General features: G+C 39.6%; 1 protein-coding gene across 5 annotated transcripts in view; it reads left to right on the top strand.

Moving 5' to 3' along the window:
* Positions 1–12,768, top strand: part of LOC131935697 (ribosome quality control complex subunit NEMF) — an 82,912-nt gene extending 70,144 nt beyond the window's left edge. For all 5 annotated transcript variants that reach the window (XM_059292240.1, XM_059292237.1, XM_059292238.1 and 2 more), the window contains exons 23-34: positions 428–690; positions 1,495–1,558; positions 3,266–3,303; positions 3,473–3,509; positions 3,843–3,965; positions 5,702–5,798; positions 5,888–6,318; positions 7,125–7,148; positions 8,703–8,806; positions 9,759–9,802; positions 11,322–11,401; positions 12,669–12,768. In XM_059292240.1, coding sequence (XP_059148223.1) covers positions 428–690; positions 1,495–1,558; positions 3,266–3,303; positions 3,473–3,509; positions 3,843–3,965; positions 5,702–5,798; positions 5,888–6,318; positions 7,125–7,148; positions 8,703–8,806; positions 9,759–9,802; positions 11,322–11,401; positions 12,669–12,752 — 1,389 coding nt within the window. In that variant the 3' untranslated portion in view covers positions 12,753–12,768. The remainder of the gene's footprint in view (positions 1–427; positions 691–1,494; positions 1,559–3,265; positions 3,304–3,472; positions 3,510–3,842; positions 3,966–5,701; positions 5,799–5,887; positions 6,319–7,124; positions 7,149–8,702; positions 8,807–9,758; positions 9,803–11,321; positions 11,402–12,668) is intronic.
* The last annotated feature ends 6,842 nt before the right edge of the window (positions 12,769–19,610 follow it).

Genomic DNA, 19,610 nt, shown 5'->3' with positions numbered 1-19,610 from the left:
TGAGATAATGTGGTGAGATAAAGTGGAGAGTATGGTGAGATAATGTGGAGAGTGTGGTGAGATAATGTGGTGAGATAAAGTGGAGAGTGTGGTGAGATAAAGTGGAGAGTGTGGTGAGATAAAGTGGAGAGTGTGGTGAGATAAAGTGGAGAGTGTGGTGAGATAAAGTGGGGAATGTGGTGAGATAAAGTGGGGAATGTGGTGAGATAAAGTGGGGAATGTGGTGAGATAAAGTGGGGAATGTGGTGAGATAAAGTGGGGAATGTGGTGAGATAAAGTGGAGAGTGTGGTGAGATAAAGTGGGGAATGTGGTGAGATAAAGTGGGGAATGTGGATAGATAAGTAGAGGAACATAGAGATATCAAGTGGGGAATGTAGAGATAGCTGCTGAGATATAGTAAAAGATTGTATGCTTGAAATCTTTTAGCTTGAAGATGGAAGTATAGCACGCCATCAAGGGGAGAGAAAAGCACGGCTAGACATCTTGGAGAGTGGTCAGGAGGAGAGTGGTCAGCAGGAGAGTGGTCAGCAGGAGAGTGGTCAGGAGGAGAGTGGTCAGCAGGAGAGTGGTCAGCAGGAGAGTGGTCAGGAGGAGAGTGGTCAGCAGGAGAGTGGTCAGCAGGAGGATGAGGTGAAGAGTGAGTTCTACCCTGACACAAACATCCAACTCTACCATCTTGATAAAACTGGGTAAGGAATACAGCTCGCACTTTTCTAGTTGTTTACTTCAAATTCATTCATTCAATTTTTAGATAAAATATCCTAATTAATGTTTTTTACATAAATCTACCAATTTAATTTTTAGATAAAATAACAATTAATTTCTTTAGATAAAGTACCTAAGAAATTTCTTTAGATAAAACCATCAAATTAATCTTTTGGTGAAACAATGTAATAATTGTTTAGATAGAATTACATAATTATTTTTTTTATAAATCTACCTAATTAATTTTTTAAATAAATCTACCTGTTAATTATTTAGAATAATCTACCTAATTAATTTTTTAGATTAATCTACCTAATTAATTTTTTTGATAAATCTACCTAATAAATTTTTGTGATAAATCTACCTAATTAATTTTTGGATAAATCTACCTAATTAATTTTTTTTTATAAATCTACCTAATTAATTTTTGGATAAATCTACCTATTTAATTTTTTAGATATAAATCTACCTAATTCTATTTTTTAGATAAATCTACCTAATTCATTTTTTTAGAAAAATATACCCAATTAATTTTTTAGAAAAATCTACCTAATTCATTTTTTAGAAAAATCTACCTAATTAATTTTTCAGAAAAATCTAACTAATTAATTTTTTAGAAAAATCTACCTAATTAATTTTTTAGAAAAATCTACCTAATTAATTTTTTAGAAAAATCTACCTGATTAATTTTTTAGAAAAATGTACCTAATTAATTTTTTAGAAAAATCTACCTAATTAATTTTTTAGAAAAATCTACCTAATTAATTAATTTATTTTTTTGCTTGTAGGTCAGAGAAAACTGAGGAGGTTTATTTTCTCGGAGACAATGTTCCAGTTGTACTGGGAGAAAAGGTGAGATGGCACAAACATTTTATATTCACTTTTATACACCAGACATTCACTTTTATACACCAGACATTCACTTTTATACACCAGACATTCACTTTTATACACCAGACATTCACTTTTATACACCAGACATTCACTTTTATACACCAGACATTCACTTTTATACACCAGACATTCACTTTTATACACCAGACATTCACTTTTATACACCAGACATTCACTTTTATACACCAGACATTTATCTTTTTAGACCTGCTTATATGTATACTAAACGTGTTTTATGTAACATCTGAGGTGCTGGACACAAAACCACGCCCATGTCTGGTCTTTGTTTTCACTCCTTGATCTATACAAATAAATATGCAGTGGCGTAGCCAGGATCCTTGATCTATACAATGTAGGCCAACTAAACATCAATCTAAACAAAAACAAACAAAAAATACACACAATACAACTAAAAACAATGAACGCAACACAATCTGTTTTGTAATCCTTGTGAAAACAATTTGATATAATGATTCCTAGAATATTAAGACTAACGAATTATGGGAAATAATCACTCTCTTAATATAAATATGTATATTTTTTCAAATTTATTGTAAATGTCAAAACAGATCAATAATGACTTTAGTATGTAATATAATGCTTAACACTATTCGATTTGACAAAAATATGTGTACAATCAGAATTAAATATATTGTCATCAGAAATGCTAAAATATTACAGCATAACGAAAGTTGTTCAATCTAATAGGTAGAACATTCTGAACAATAGCCTTCATATAGCTAACATTTGGTCTAGCAGTTCAATTTTTTTTAGCTACTGTTGTTTTTTTTTGTGTTCTTTAAAGATACATTTTTTACATAATAATAAGGTATGGGTTAGATCACTGTATTGCTCACACACCTCTTTACTGGTAATAGCAAAAACAATATTTACAGAGTTTTACCTTTTTCAAAAGCTATGATTCTGGCGGCATGGTACTTTGGTACCTCATTACGCATTTTCCCAAATGAACTTAACAGATCAGTTTGGGGGGGGGGGGGGGGGTTCAGCTTCATACACCACTGTCCGGTCACTTTAGGTCAATTATCCTACCTAGCGTATACCTAGGTATGACATTAATGTCGCCCTACACAATCACAGCCTCTCCTGTGTGTGTGTGTGGGGGGGGGGGGGAGATAACCAACTCAGATTGAACAGCGTCAGTTTTTAGATGACTATTCTAAACATACATATACAATTAACCATTTATACTCATTCAGAAAAAGAATTAAGTTAGTAACAGTGATATGACAGTAAAAAAATTGTTACAGATTGGTCCGGGGGGGGGGGGGGGGGGGGTTTATGATAAAACATTAACACAATCACCCACACACACATGAGAAAACATACACAAACACCAATGAGAAAACCCCAATCCTGCCTCAAACATTAACATAAAATGAACACCAACACACAAACATAAACATCGATAAAGTAAACAGAGAAATCAACTAATATGTTCAGGTCATGTGTGTCTCAGGTCATGTGTCTCAGGTCATGTGTGTCTCAGGTCATGTGTCTCAGGTCATGTGTGTCTCAGGTCATGTGTCTCAAGTCTTGTGTGTCTCAGGTCATGTGTGTCTCAGGTCATTTGTGTCAGGTCATGTGTGTCTCTGATCATGTGTCTCAGGTTGTCTTCAACTAATTGTGAGATATTTGTTTCAGGTCTCCTCGCGTGTCAAGCTGTCTGGCAAACAAAAGATGTGAGTCATACCTTCACACATCCCATACCTCCACACATCCCATCCATTCACACATCCCATACCTTCACACATCCCATACATTCACACATCCCATACATTCACACATCCCATCTTAGTCTAGTCATACATTCACACACAAAAATATCTATGTGATCTATATATTTTTCAGACTTCCAAAGAAAGGAGAGTCAGTACAGAGTGCTGAGGTAGGTCTGTTACATGCGATGTAACCGCTACTTTAGTCATCTGATGTAACCGTTACACTAGTCATCTGATGTAACCGTTACAATAGTCATATGATGTAACCATTACACCATCTGTCTGATGTAACCATTACACCATCTGTCTGATGTAACCATTACACCATCTGTCTGATGTAACCGTTACACCATTTGTCTGATGTAACCGTTACACCATCTCTCTGATGTAACCATTACACCATTTGTCTGATGTAACCATTACACCATCTGTCTGATGTAACCATTACACCATCTGTCTGATGTAACCATTACACCATCTGTCTAATGTTTTGTTGACAGAAAAATTGTGAGAGGAAAACCCAGCAACCCAAGAGGGGTCAGAGGTCAAAGCTTAAAAAAATGAAGGAGAGATACGGAGATCAGGACGATGAGGAGCGCAGGCTGAAGATGGCAATTTTAGCTGTAAGCACTTTGTAGCATTAGCATGAGGAGCGCAGGCTGAAGATGGCAATTTTAGCTGTAAGCACTTTGTAGCATTAGCATGAGGAGCGCAGGCTGAAGATGGCAATTTTAGCTGTAAGCACTTTGTAGCATTAGCATGCGAGCGCAGGCTGAAGATGGCAATTTTAGCTGTAAGCACTTTGTAGCATTAGCATGAGGAGCGCAGGCTGAAGATGGCAATTTTAGCTGTAAGCACTTTGTAGCATTAGCATGAGGAGCGCAGGCTGAAGATGGCAATTTTAGCTGTAAGCACTTTGTAGCATTAGCATGCGTACATACAACTTTGTAGCATTAGCATGCGTACATACAACTTTGTAGCATTAGCATGTGTACATACAACTTTGTAGCATTAGCATGTGTACATACAACTTTGTAGCATTAGCATGTGTACATACAACTTTGTAGCATTAGCATGCGTACATACAACTTTGTAGCATTAGCATGCGTACATACAACTTTGTAGCATTAGCATGTGTACATACAACTTTGTAGCATTAGCATACAAACACATACAACTTTGTAGCATTAGCATGCGTACATACAACTTTGTAGCATTAGCATACAAACACATACAACTTTGTAGCATTAGCATGCGTACATACAACTTTGTAGCATTAGCATGCGTACATACAACTTTGTAGCATTAGCATGAGGAGCGCAGGCTGAAGATGGCAATTTTAGCTGTAAGCACTTTGTAGCATTAGCATGTGTACATACAACTTTGTAGCATTAGCATGCGTACATACAACTTTGTAGCATTAGCATGTGTACATACAACTTTGTAGCATTAGCATGCGTACATACAACTTTGTAGCATTAGCATACAAACACATAAGACTTTGTAGCATTAGCATGCGTACATACAACTTTGTAGCATTAGCATGCGTACATACAACTTTGTAGCATTAGCATGCGTACATACAACTTTGTAGCATTAGCATGCGTACATACAACTTTGTAGCATTAGCATGTGTACATACAACTTTGTAGCATTAGCATGTGTACATACAACTTTGTAGCATTAGCATGTGTACATACAACTTTGTAGCATTAGCATGTGTACATACAACTTTGTAGCATTAGCATGTGTACATACAACTTTGTAGCATTAGCATGTGTACATACAACTTTGTAGCATTAGCATGCGTACATACAACTTTGTAGCATTAGCATGTGTACATACAACTTTGTAGCATTAGCATGCGTACATACAACTTTGTAGCATTAGCATGCGTACATACAACTTTGTAGCATTAGCATGCGTACATACAACTTTGTAGCATTAGCATGTGTACATACAACTTTGTAGCATTAGCATGTGTACATACAACTTTGTAGCATTAGCATGTGTACATACAACTTTGTAGCATTAGCATGTGTACATACAACTTTGTAGCATTAGCATGCGTACATACAACTTTGTAGCATTAGCATGCGTACATACAACTTTGTAGCATTAGCATGCGTACATACAACTTTGTAGCATTAGCATACGTACAGACAACTTTGTAGCATTAGCATGTGTACATACAACTTTGTAGCATTAGCATGTGTACATACAACTTTGTAGCATTAGCATGCGTACATACAACTTTGTAGCATTAGCATGCGTACATACAACTTTGTAGCATTAGCATGTGTACATACAACCTGTATGAGCACATAGTCTTGTTACCTTCAACCCAACCCACATGTAGTCTGCAGGTAAAGAAGATGTTAAACAACATCAAACTGTCCAGTCAACCAAAGATGTCAAGCTTGGTCAAAAGGTCAAGCCTGGAAATCTGTCTAAAAGTAAGAACACTTCCTCGTTTCCCTCACCCCCACCCCTCAGTGAGAAGTACAGAGACTCATTGACAGAAAAATCTTTTTTTATTCACCAGCAATCAATGTGCCAGATGTCACAAGTGCTGATGTGCCAGATGTCACAAGTGCTGATGTGCTAGATGTCACAAGTGCTGATGTGCTAAATGTCACAAGTGCTGATGTGCCAGATGTCACAAGTGCTGATGTGCCAGATGTCACAAGTGCTGATGTGCCAGATGTCACAAGTGCTGATGTGCCAGATGTCACAAGTGCTGATGTGCCAGATGTCACAAGTGCTGATGTGCCAGATGTCACAAGTGCTGATGTGCCAGATGTCACAAGTGCTGATGTGCTAGATGTCACAAGTGCTGATGTGCTAGATGTCACAAGTGCTGATGTGCTAGATGTCACAAGTGCTGATGTGCCAGATGTCACAAGTGCTGATGTGCTAGATGTCACAAGTGCTGATGTGCTAGATGTGACAGATGATGATGATGATGATGTTGAGGTTAGTATATATGTAGAAAGATAAGATTTTGACAAAAATATGGGGGAACACATTTTTATTGTTAGACTAGCATGCCTGTCTCTCTGCCTGTCTCTGTGCCTTTGCTAGATTTGGACAATGGGAAGTAGGTTCAATTAATATTGCTAGATTTGGACAATGGGAAGTGGGTTCAATTAATATTGCTAGATTTGGACAATGGGAAGTGGGTTCAATTAATATCGCTAGATTTGGACAATGGGAAGTGGGTTCAATTAATATTGCTAGATTTGGACAATGGGAAGTGGGTTCAATTAATATTGCTAGATTTGGACAATGGGAAGTAGGTTCAATTAATATTGCTAGATTTGGACAATGGGAAGTGGGTTCAATTAATATCGCTAGATTTGGACAATGGGAAGTGGGTTCAATTAATATTGCTAGATTTGGACAATGGGAAGTGGGTTCAATTAATATTGCTAGATTTGGACAATGGGAAGTAGGTTCAATTAATATTGCTAGATTTGGACAATGGGAAGTAGGTTCAATTAATATTGCTAGATTTGGACAATGGGAAGTGGGTTCAATTAATATTGCTAGATTTGGACAATGGGAAGTAGGTTCAATTAATATCGCTAGATTTGGACAATGGGAAGTGGGTTCAATTAATATTGCTAGATTTGGACAATGGGAAGTGGGTTCAATTAATATTGCTAGATTTGCTGTGCCACAAACTAAGATAGATAAAAATGTTTAATAAAAAACAAATTGATAAAAAAACATTGATTGCTGATACCTGCTAAAGATATTTTCCATTTTTTTAATTACAGGAAGCTGAACTGAACAAAAGACAGGTAGGCCCAGTAGAGCATATGTAGGACTTAGGACACAGTAGGACTTAGGACACAGTAGGACTTAGGACACAGTAGGACTTAGGACACAGTAGGACTTAGGACACAGTAGGACTTAGGACACAGTAGGACTTAGGACACAGTAGGACTTAGGACACAGTAGGACTTAGGACACAGTAGGACTTAGGACACACTAGGATTTAGGACACAGTAGGACTTAGGACACAGTAGGATTTAGGACACAGTAGGACTTAGGACACAGTAGGACTTAGGACACAGTAGGACTTAGGACACAGTAGGACTTAGGACACAGTAGGACTTAGGACACAGTAGGACTTAGGACACAGTAGGACTTAGGACACACTAGGATTTAGGACACAGTAGGACTTAGGACACAGTACACCAAAGGACACAGTAGAGCATAAGACACAGTAGAGCATAGGCAGAGATGTAGCTATACCGCTTTTTCCATTTGAGAAAAAGTTTCTGCCGAAAAAAATCTATATTTTCCGCTGATCGATTTTTTTTTAAAATTGGAAATCTTTTCATCCGATTCATTTTTCAGTTTTGCTATCCATATCCAAATGGTCACACCTTCCCATCCTGCTCTATGATAGATTCTCTGGTTTTACACAAGAATGCCTTTCACTCAGTTACTAGACTAGCATATGTCATTTGGGGATGTTTAATAGTCTACAGCAGGAATCTCCAAACTACGGTCCGCTCACATCCGGCCCGCTGAGATCTTTTTGGATGTAGCGAGATTTCTGGTTGTTTTGTCTTGTGTCTGAAGTCTTGTGTCTGAAGTCTTGTGTCTGAAGTCTTGTGTCTGAAGTCTTGTGTCTGAAGTCTTGTGTCTGAAGTCTTGTGTCTGAAGTCTTGTGTCTGAAGTCTTGTGTCTGAAGTCTGGTCTTGTGTCTGAAGTCTTGTGTCTGAAGTCTTGTACCTGAAGTCTTGTGTCTGAAGTCTTGTACCTGAAGTCTTGTACCTGAAGTCTGAAGTCTTGTGTCTGAAGTCTTGTGTCTGAAGTCTTGTACCTGAAGTCTTGTGTCTGAAGTCTTGTGTCTGAAGTCTTGTACCTGAAGTCTTGTGTCTGAAGTCTTGTACCTGAAGTCTTGTACCTGAAGTCTGAAGTCTTGTGTCTGAAGTCTTGTGTCTGAAGTCTTGTGTCTGAAGTCTTGTGTCTGAAGTCTTGTGTCTGAAGTCTTGTGTCTGAAGTCTTGTGTCTGAAGTCTTGTGTCTGAAGTCTTGTGTCTGAAGTCTTGTGTCTGAAGTCTTGTGTCTGAAGTCTTGTGTCTGAAGTCTTGTGTCTGAAGTCTTGTCTGTGTCTGAAGTCTTGTGTCTGAAGTCTTGTGTCTGAAGTCTTGTACCTGAAGTCTTGTGTCTGAAGTCTTGTGTCTGAAGTCTTGTGTCTGAAGTCTTGTACCTGAAGTCTTGTGTCTCAAGTCTTGTGTCTCAAGTCTTGTGTCTCAAGTCTTGTGTCTCAAGTCTTGTGTCTCTAGTCTTGTGTCTCAAGTCTTCTATCTGAAGTCTTGTACCTGAAGTCTTGTATTGCAGGACTCTGCCCTTCTGGATGCCCTGACTGGCGTGCCTGTTGAGGAGGATGAGCTGCTCTTTGCTGTGCCAGTATGGGCTCCCTACAACGCCATCACAAATTACAAGTGGGTCACACTGACCTGACTACCCAATCACCTGACCACCCAATCACCTCACCTGACCACCAAATGACCTGACCTAACCACCCAATCAACTCACCACCCAATCACCTGACCACCCAATCACCTCACCTGACCACCAAATGACCTGACCTAACCACCCAATCAACTCACCACCCAATCAACTCACCACCCAATCACCTCACCTGACCAACCAATGTACTGACCACCATATCACCTGAACTAACCACCCAATCACCTGACCACCCAATCACCTGACCTGACCACCCAATCACCTGACCTGACCACCCAATCACCTGAACTAACCACCCAATCACCTGACCACCCAATCACCTGACCACCCAATCACCTGATCTGACCACCCAATCACCTGATCTGACCACCCAATCACCTGACCTTACCACCCAATCACCTGAACTAACCACCCAATCACCTGACCACCCAATCACCTGACCACCCAATCACCTGATCTGACCACCCAATCACCTGATCTGACCACCCAATCACCTGATCTGACCACCCAATCACCTGACCTGACCACCCAATCACCTGACCTGACCACCCAATCACCTGACCTAACCACCCAATCACCTGACCACCCAATCATCTGACCACCCAATCACCTGACCACCCAATCACCTGACAAGACCACCCAATCACCTGACCTGACCATCCAATCACCCAGTCACCTGACCATCCAATCACCTGATCACCCAATCACCTGACCACCCAATCATCTATCACCCAATCACCTGACCACCCAATCACCTGACCTGACCACCCAATCACCTGACCATCCAATCACCTGACCATCCAATCACCTGACCTGACCACCCAATCACCTGACCACCCAATCACCTGACCACCCAATCACCTGACCTGACCACCCAATCACCTGACCACCCAATCAAGTGACCACATATTTTCCAATCAACAGATTTAAAGTCAAGTTACAGCCTGGGTCCACTAAGAAAGGGAAAGGTAGTTTCAATTTTTTTATCTCAGCTAATACATTATAGCCATCTAGTGCATTATGTCCACTAAGAAAGGGAAAGGTAGTTTCAATTTGTTTTTTTTATCTCAGCTAATACATTATAGCCATCTAGTGCATTATGTTCCACCTGGTGCATTATGTCCCACCTGGTGCATTATGGCACTTGGATGCAGGGGCGGAACTACAGTGCCGCCAGACCCCGCAATGTGGGGGGGGGGGGGGGCACGACCTTTAGGGGCCCAATTCCAACAAAAACAACAATGAATTTTCTTTTCATAAATAATATTTTTCGCGCATCTTGATAGTGGTTTTGTAATAAACAAACAGGTCTACTATAGCAGTGATTGTTCTACAGTAACTAACACACACTGTTGCGTAGAAAAATCTACAAGAGCTATTGTTGAAAGATAGGCAAACTTTCAGACTACTTGCATGATTTACTGCCCTTCATTAAAACACGGGTGCCCATAAAGCTCATTTAAATAGTTTTGTACTATGTAAATTAAAAAGCAATTTATTCTCTTAATTATTATTTAAATAAGGCATACTAAAGAATCCTATAGCTATAAAAATAAATTTATTCAAAACTAATAATATAAATACAAAAAGTCATAAAAATAAACTTAACGTGAGAAACCATTGCGCAAATCAAACTTACGTATTTATATACTTGCATGTTGGTTTTTCTACAGTTTTCTGTTATCAAGAAAATGTAATACAAACATTTGTTAACCCTTAGTGGGTTACACATTAGAAACCTTCGAGCTAGCAATATTACTTTTCCTAAAAAAAACAAAAAAAAAACATTTGTTAAACACGATTATTGCTGGCCCGAAATGAGTTTGGACTTATATTTGTCTGGTTCGTTATCTCAGAGTGGTTATACAGTGCAATGAAATAGATCAAAATACTCAGGTAATTGACTATTTAAAATTTAGAGGAGAATGCTACTTATGTGTGTATATATATATATATATATATATATATATATATATACATATGGGGGGGGGGCCAAAAATTTTTTTTGCGTGTGAGCATGTTTTTCTTAGTTCTGCCACTGCTTGGATGTGACCACAGTGCACTCTTATATTTGATCTAAACATTACCTCAATATGTTCCTCTTATATTTGATCTAAACATTACCTCAATATGTTCCTCTTATATTTGATCTAAACATTACCTCAATATGTTCCTCTTATATTTGATCTAAACATTACCTCAATATGTTCCTCTTATATTTGATCTAAACATTACCTCAATATGTTCCTCTTATATTTGATCTAAACATTACCTCAATATGTTCCTCTTATATTTGATCTAAACATTACCTCAATATGTTCCTCTTATATTTGATCTAAACATTACCTCAATATGTTCCTCTTATATTTGATCTAAACATTACCTCAATATGTTCCTCTTATATTTGATCTAAACATTACCTCAATATGTTCCTCTTATATTTGATCTAAACATTACCTCAATATGTTCCTCTTATATTTAATCTAGCTATGAAAACAGCCCTCAATATGTTCCTCTTGGATAAAATGGCTTCCAGTAGAGAGAAAAGTCTCTTGAAAATATTCAAGGTAAATAAATTTTAGAGGTCATGCGGCAGGTGTTAGAGGTCATGTGACAGGTGTTAGAGGTCATGTGGCAGGTGTTAGAGGTCATGTGGCACATGTTAGAGGTCGTGTGACAGGTGTTAGAGGTCATGTGGCACATGTTAGAGGTCATGTGACTAATGACCAGTGTTGCTATGTTTCTTGGACATCCTGGAGTTAAAAATTTCACTTGCTAAAGTGAGAATCCGATTGGTAAAACATTTCAAGCTTAAATGCACTCTTCTTTGTCCAATAGACAGTCATTTTTTAGCAGACAACAATTGTGCGGGTTACATCTTTGACTAGTTATCAAACTCAATGCGTGATAGAAAGTCTTGCTTACAAGCCTGTTGTCATAGTTCTACTCAAACATTTCTGTTTTACCAAGACAAAGTGTGTCTATTGTCACTATAATATCAAGTATTGGTAACATAAGCAGTTGTTTGGTACTGTGGTTTATGTGCATTGGGGTGGGTGGGGGTTCCAAAAAACATTATGGGGTAGAGAAGGGTCTAAAAAATGTCTTTAACTAATTACATTATATGCACAATCCTTTAATTATGACTTTTGTTTGAAGATTGTTCTAAAAATACCAAGTCCTCTATTGGATTGTATATTCAACTATAATGGCTTGACAAGAAATGAAATCATTCTTTTTTAAATTCTGTTAGACTAAGTTTTAGGGTTTTAAAATTTGAAAAATGTGGGGATAAAAAAAAATTCAAGGTTTGACGAAAAAAACTGAGTGGCATGGCTGCAGTGGCTTAACGAGGTCGGGTGTCACCCGGTGCGGCACTTAATGGTGTCACCCCCCCCCCCCAGAGGCGTAGCGACCCTTCCCGGGGACAAATTTTCTATTTGCACCCCCCCCCCCTCAAACTTTTGATTTGCACCCCCCCCCCTCAAACTTTCGATTTGCACCCCCCCCCCCCCTCAAGTTTTTCTCTATATATTTTGCTATTTTTTGCCTTGGTGTCACCCCCCTAAATGGTGTCACCCGGTGCGGTCCGCACCCCCGTCCCCCCCCCCCCTCGCTACGCCCCTGCATGGCTGTATTATACTGAATGAGTGGCATCGCTGTATTATACTGAATGAGTGGCATCGCTGTATTATACTGAATGAGTGGCATCGCTGTATTATACTGAATGAGTGGCATCGCTGTATTATACTGAATGAGTGGCATCGCTGTATTATACTGAATGAGTGGCATCGCTGTATTATACTGAATGAGCAAATTTGATGTTTTCCCCAGGATTCTGATCTAAGCCGCAATCTTCCTGGCAAAGTCAAGCTTGCAGCCCCCAACCTCAAGCCCAAACATGGCAGCAATAAATAAATCAATACACCCACCATCTTGTTCTTGTGTCACTTCCACATCATCCATTGGATCACACATCACCTCATTCAGTGGATCACATCATCCAGTGGATCACACATCACCTCATTCAGTGGATCACATCATCCAGTGGATCACACATCACCTCATTCAGTGGATCACATCATCCAGTGGATCACACATCACCTCATTCAGTGGATCACATCATCCAGTGGATCACACATCACCTCATTCAGTGGATCACATCATCCAGTGGATCACACATCACCTCATTCAGTGGATCACATCATCCAGTGGATCACTCACCACACACCACATCATCCAGTGGATCACTCACCACACACCACATCACCCAGTGGATCACACACCACATCATCCAATGGATCCCTCATCACACATCATCCAGTGGATCACTCACCACATCATCCAATGGATCACTCATCACACACCACATCCAGTGGATCACTCATCACACACCACATCATCCAGTGGATCACACACCACATCATCCAATGGATCACTCATCACACACCACATCATCCAATGGATCACTCATCACACACCACATCATCCAATGGATCACTCATCACACACCACATCATCCAATGGATCACTCATCACACACCACATCATCCAATGGATCACTCATCACACACCACATCATCCAATGGATCACTCATCACACACCACATCCAGTGGATCACTCACCACATCATCCAATGGATCACTCATCACACACCACATCCAGTGGATCACTCATCACACACCACATCACCCAGTGGATCACACACCACATCACCCAGTGGATCACACACCACATCATCCAATGGATCACTCATCACACACATCATCCAATGGATCACTCATCACACACCACATCATCCAATGGATCACTCATCACACACCACATCATCCAATGGATCACTCATCACACACCACATCATCCAATGGATCACTCATCACACACCACATCATCCAATGGATCACTCATCACACACCACATCCAGTGGATCACTCACCACATCATCCAATGGATCACTCATCACACACCACATCCAGTGGATCACACATCACACACCACATCATCCAATGGATCACTCATCACACACCACATCACCCAGTGGATCACACACCACATCATCCAGTGGATCACTCATCACACACCACATCATCCAATTGATCACTCATCACACACCACATCATCCAATGGATCACTCATCACACACCACATCATCCAATGGATCACACATCACACACCACATCATCCAATGGATCACTCATCACACACCACATCCAGTGGATCACACATCACATCATCCAGTGGATCACACACCACATCACCCAGTGGATCACACACCACATCATCCAATGGATCACTCATCACACACCACATCATCCAATGGATCACACATCACACACCACATCATCCAATGGATCACTCATCACACACCACATCCAGTGGATCACACATCACATCATCCAGTGGATCACACACCACATCACCCAGTGGATCACACACCACATCATCCAATGGATCACTCATCACACATCATCCATTGGATCACTCATCACACACCACATCACCCAGTGGATCACTCATCACATAATCCAGTGGATCACTCACCACATCAACCAATGGATCACTCATCACACACCACATCATCCAATGGATCACTCATCACACACCACATCACCCAGTGGATCACACACCACATCATCCAATGGATCACTCATCACACACCACATCATCCAATGGATCACTCATCACACACCACATCCAATGGATCACTCATCACACACCACATCCAGTGGATCACTCATCACACACCACATCACCCAGTGGATCACTCATCACATAATCCAGTGGATCACTCACCACATCATCCAATGGATCACTCATCACACACCACATCACCCAGTGGATCACACACCACATCATCCAATGGATCACTCATCACACACCACATCACCCAGTGGATCACTCATCACATCACCCAGTGGATCACTCACCACATCAACCAATGGATCACTCATCACACACCACATCACCCAGTGGATCACACACCACATCAACCAATGGATCACTCATCACACGCCACCTCTGGTGTTTAGGTGATGCCCTCTTCTGTAGCACATCTGTCTGACCCGTGTTACCTTCTAGACCCCTTCTCTAGACAGGTCTCAAACTGTGCGTAGACAGATCTATGTCAAGCTGTGCATTTACATTGTTTTATATACATTCCTTTTTACAAGCTTTTATTTAACTTGCTTTCGGGGGGGGGGGGGATTAGACACTGTTAAAAGTATGTTCTTTCTATATAAATTTGATGAGATGCCTGGTAGAAACTGGTTGGTACGTGGGTCAAGACATGAAATGTGTCTTAATTGGATGCCTAATTAATTTTATTTAATTAAAATTTTGTCCAAATTAGTAGTTGTCCCATCAAACTATTCGACACGCGTCATCACAGGCATAAGGTGCGCAATGGTTTTTAGTCATGCTACTGTATTGTCAATTTTTTAAAGAACCTGTAACCCTCACTCAGTGGGGATGCTTTGTACCCACTGAGGTGTTGTGGTTAAAACGGGCTGACCCTGAGATTTAGGATACATAAAAAAACGTTTTAATAACAAGCTTTTATGTAATAATGCACCAAAAAGTAGAAAATAAATTATACACTATTATTTAAATAACTATAGAGAAAAGCGTGGGTCTCTTCCTAAATATTAGTAAAGGTATCCACGCTTTTCTTTGTAATTTAAATAGTAGTCTATAATTTATTTCCTACTTTTTAGTGCATTATTACATAAAAGCTTGTTATTAAAACGTTTACAAGCTTTTATTTAACTCACTGTCTCTGTCTGTCGTCAGTCTGTCTAGATCTAAACGCCCGAACGAAATTACGGGCACTTCTAACAAACAGATATTAGTAAAAGTATCCAATAGATAATATAGTAACCCACGCTTTTCTTTATAGTTATATAAATAGTAGTGTATTATATTACTATATAATAGTATATATTTAAAGAAACGTATTTATTTTCTACTTTTTAGTGCATTAGTACATAACAGCTTGTTATTAAAACGTTTTTTATGAATTTTTTTCCGTACTTTAAATTTTTTAATGCAATAGAGTTGCATGACTAAAAACCATAGCGCACCTAATGACTGACGACACAGTAAGTGAGTTAAATAAAATTAATTAAAATTTTGACCAAATGAGTAGGCAGTCTTACCCAACTATTATACACGCTTCGACACGTTCATTAGGTGCGCAATGTTTTTTAGTCTTGCAACTCTATTGTAATTTTTTTTAAATGTAAAGTACTGAAAAAAAATTCATAAAAAACGTTTTAATAACAAGCTTTTATTTTATGCAATAATTCGCTAAAAATTAGAAAATAAATTATACACTACTATTAAAAAAAACTATAAATAAAATATTAGTAAAGGTATCCAATAATATATCCTTAAAACTAATGTATGCGCCTTAGCGCTCACGGCCTTGTCCGGGGCGCCAAATATCACCCTGCGGGGCACCGGCAAACGCGCCTGGTTTAATTTAGTGTGCAACTATAACACTCCATCTTTTCCACTGTCCATCGCAATATTTAGAACAAACGTAAGCGCCATAACGCTCACAGGAAAGCCCTGGGTGCCAAATCGAAACCTGCAGGGGCGCCGGTGGAATCGCCCATTTCGATATAGTCAACGATTATTGTTGTCCATAATGTCTTTAATGTATAGCATATTTTTAAATACGAAAGTAGACGCCGTTTAAAAACGAACGTAGGCACCATAGTCGTCACAGGGGAGCCCGGGGCGCTTCGGGTCACGCAATATCTGGGGCGCCGGCGGCTACGCCTTTTTAAATTTTAGCGCTGAAAATAGTACTAACCATCATCCGATATACTGATACGAAGTGCTAAGATAGACGCTATGGATCTCTGGGCGGCAAACCGTGTATTGACAGAAATCACATCGTCCGGGGACGCCGTCCATAAGAAATTTTAATAATTGTGTACGCAGAATCTTTCTCAAGAGTATTCTCATCAACTCCCCAAAGTTTCATGGCACTCGGATGAATGGTGTGGAACCATATCCGACTTTTATTTTTATATATCGTATATAGAGAAAAATCGCACCCTCCCGGAGCGCCGCCCTTGCGAAATTAAAAAAGTTTTTTTTGCAGAACCCTTCCCTGGAGTGTTCTAATCAACTCCCTAAAGTTTCGTGGCGATCAGATGAACGGTGTCAAACAGCAACTTACTTTTATTTTTTATTAACCGTTTACTGAGAAGAATTGAATCGCGCACTGTCAGGGCGCCACCCCTGCGAATTTGACTTTTTTTTTTACAGGAACCTCCCCAGGACTATTCTTAACAACTTCCCAAAGTTTCATGGCGATCGGATAAAAGGTGTAATAATGCATAGAAGAAACACACAGACATTGCTTTATATATATATATATATATATATATATATATATATATATATATATATATATATATATATATATATATATATATATATATATATATATATATATATATATATATATACACTAGCGTACCCGTCCCTGCGCGTTGCCGCGGAAATAGAATAAAGTCTGACGAAATATATCAGAAGGATTTTATCAATGCATTACCAATCTTATGTTTTTCCAAGCGTGACCTTGTTTCCTAAAACTGATTTTTTTAAAATTAAATAACATCGGGACACGGGTTTACCTACACTACCGTATGAAAACCTTGAGTGTACGTTAATCAATCGCCGAAATAATGAAGTAGAAAACACTTGGGTGACAGCCCATGTGTCACAGACGTAGAGTGGCGCTCTCAGCCCCCCCCCCCCCCCCCCCCCGATTACACTACTACCGCATAGGCGCCGCGTACGACCCCTGGCTACTTAAACCTATGTAGTCGCCATAGTGCTCACAGGGTAACCCAGAGCGCCAAATAGCATCCTGAAACAATGATGCTGAATGCGTCGCTAGGCTAAAATAACACAAATCAACAGGATTTTTCTTTAACACGTAAAAAAAGTATTTGACGTGTTATTAACATTAGTGACTGATGCAATTTGTTAGCGTTTCTATTGGTGTATTATTAGATGCTCGATCTCGATTTCTGATTGGATCTTCTAAAAATAGATGCTAAATGCATTCTAATCAACTTCCCAAAGTTTGATGACGATCGGATAAACGGTGTGAAACCGCAGTTGACTTTTATTTTTATATACCGCATATAGAGAAATATGGCACCCTCCTGGGGCGCCGACCTTTTAAAGAAGATTTTTTTTTTTATACAGAAACCTGACCTGGAGTGTTCTAATCAACTCCTCAAAGTTTGATGGTGATGGGATTAACGGTGTCAAACCGTAATCGACTTTTATTTTTATACTAGGCATGCTGCCCAGCTTTGCTTAGGCTTTCGAAAACATTGAGAATTTGAATGCTTAATTAATTCGCCCGAGGGTCGGTCTACGACCTCAAGAGTTATGAAGAGGTTCCTCCGTGGACATTTTTTTTTCGATTTATAGCTCATATAAGGTACCGGTCAGTCGAGGTCAGTTTTGACCCCCTCATCGTAGACTTTTCGGCCAACCGGCCCCCGTGCTCTGTCGCCCCAAGGCAAGATCCTGCCAAATTTGAAGCGCCTGCGGCGCCGGGAAGTGCCTTATCGGACACCCGACAATCTAGATCTAGATCTAGAATCCTAATTGAATTTTTTTTTTAAGTTTAGTCCGAGCAAAATAAAAAGAAAATACATTAACCAAGTTGACTTGGTGGGTCTCGAACCCGCACCACCTGCGTGGATTATAGTACACTAACATCTCCGCTATTTAGGCACCTCATAAAATACAGAGAATGAAAGACGTATTTTAAAATCTTAACTTACGCGAATATGCCTATTCTTTCAAATTAATTTTTTTTATCCCAAATTAGCCAGTTCCAAACAAAGATTTTGTATAAATAAATGTTATGAGTTTAGGCCGGAAAAATTGTATTGTATACATTTCATAGTGTACGTAGATCTAAATCAAATTTGAATGAAATAGTTCATTTCTTTTTTATTCTTAACACGGCAGATGACGTCATTAGTAAGCAATAGTGACGTCACAGTTACATGCGTTCTTTTTCACATCCATTAATGCTTTTCCGGTTGCATAAATAATACTGTTTCTCTACATTCGAATACGCCTTTATTTTTTATTTTTCTTCTTTAAATAAAATTGTGGTTATACATTTAAAACATCTAACATATTATTTTCAACAAAAGTCCGTATAAAGTTCTCCATATATCGCTGCCGTTTCTGACGTGATGTCCGGCGAAAATATTTTGCGGACAGACAGAGAGAGAGAGAGAGAGAAGAGCGCACACAGCCTTTTATATATTAGGATACCGTATATAGAGAAAAATAGAACCCTCCAGGGGCGCCTCCCTTGCGAAAATAAAAAAAGATTTTTCGGCAGAACCCTTCGCTGCAGTGTTCTAATCAGCTCCACAAACTTTGATGGCGATCGGATGAACAGTGTGAAACCGCAATCAACTTTTATTTTTATATACCGTATATAGAGAAAAAACAAATCGCGCCCAGTGTTTCTTCCAGACTTTTTTCTCCGAGGGGGGGGGGGGGGGGGAAGGCACTTGATATTTTCAGGGGGGGGGGGAGGGGGCGGTCGACATTTTTCGGGAGTGGACACTAGTAAAAGTATGTTTACTATATAAATTCCATCTCGTTCGGAAGGGGGGGGGGGGGGGGCAGTTAGACTTTCTTCGGGGGGGGGGGGGTAAAGAGATGCCTGGAAAAAACTCTGATCGCGCCCTGCCTGGGCGCCATCCCTGCGAATTCCA

Source organism: Physella acuta, unplaced genomic scaffold (genome assembly GCF_028476545.2).
Source record: "Physella acuta isolate Inbredline_101_S28 unplaced genomic scaffold, ASM2847654v3 ptg000155l, whole genome shotgun sequence".
Lineage (NCBI taxonomy): Eukaryota > Metazoa > Mollusca > Gastropoda > Physidae > Physella > Physella acuta.
This window is presented reverse-complemented; position numbering and strand designations above follow the sequence as displayed.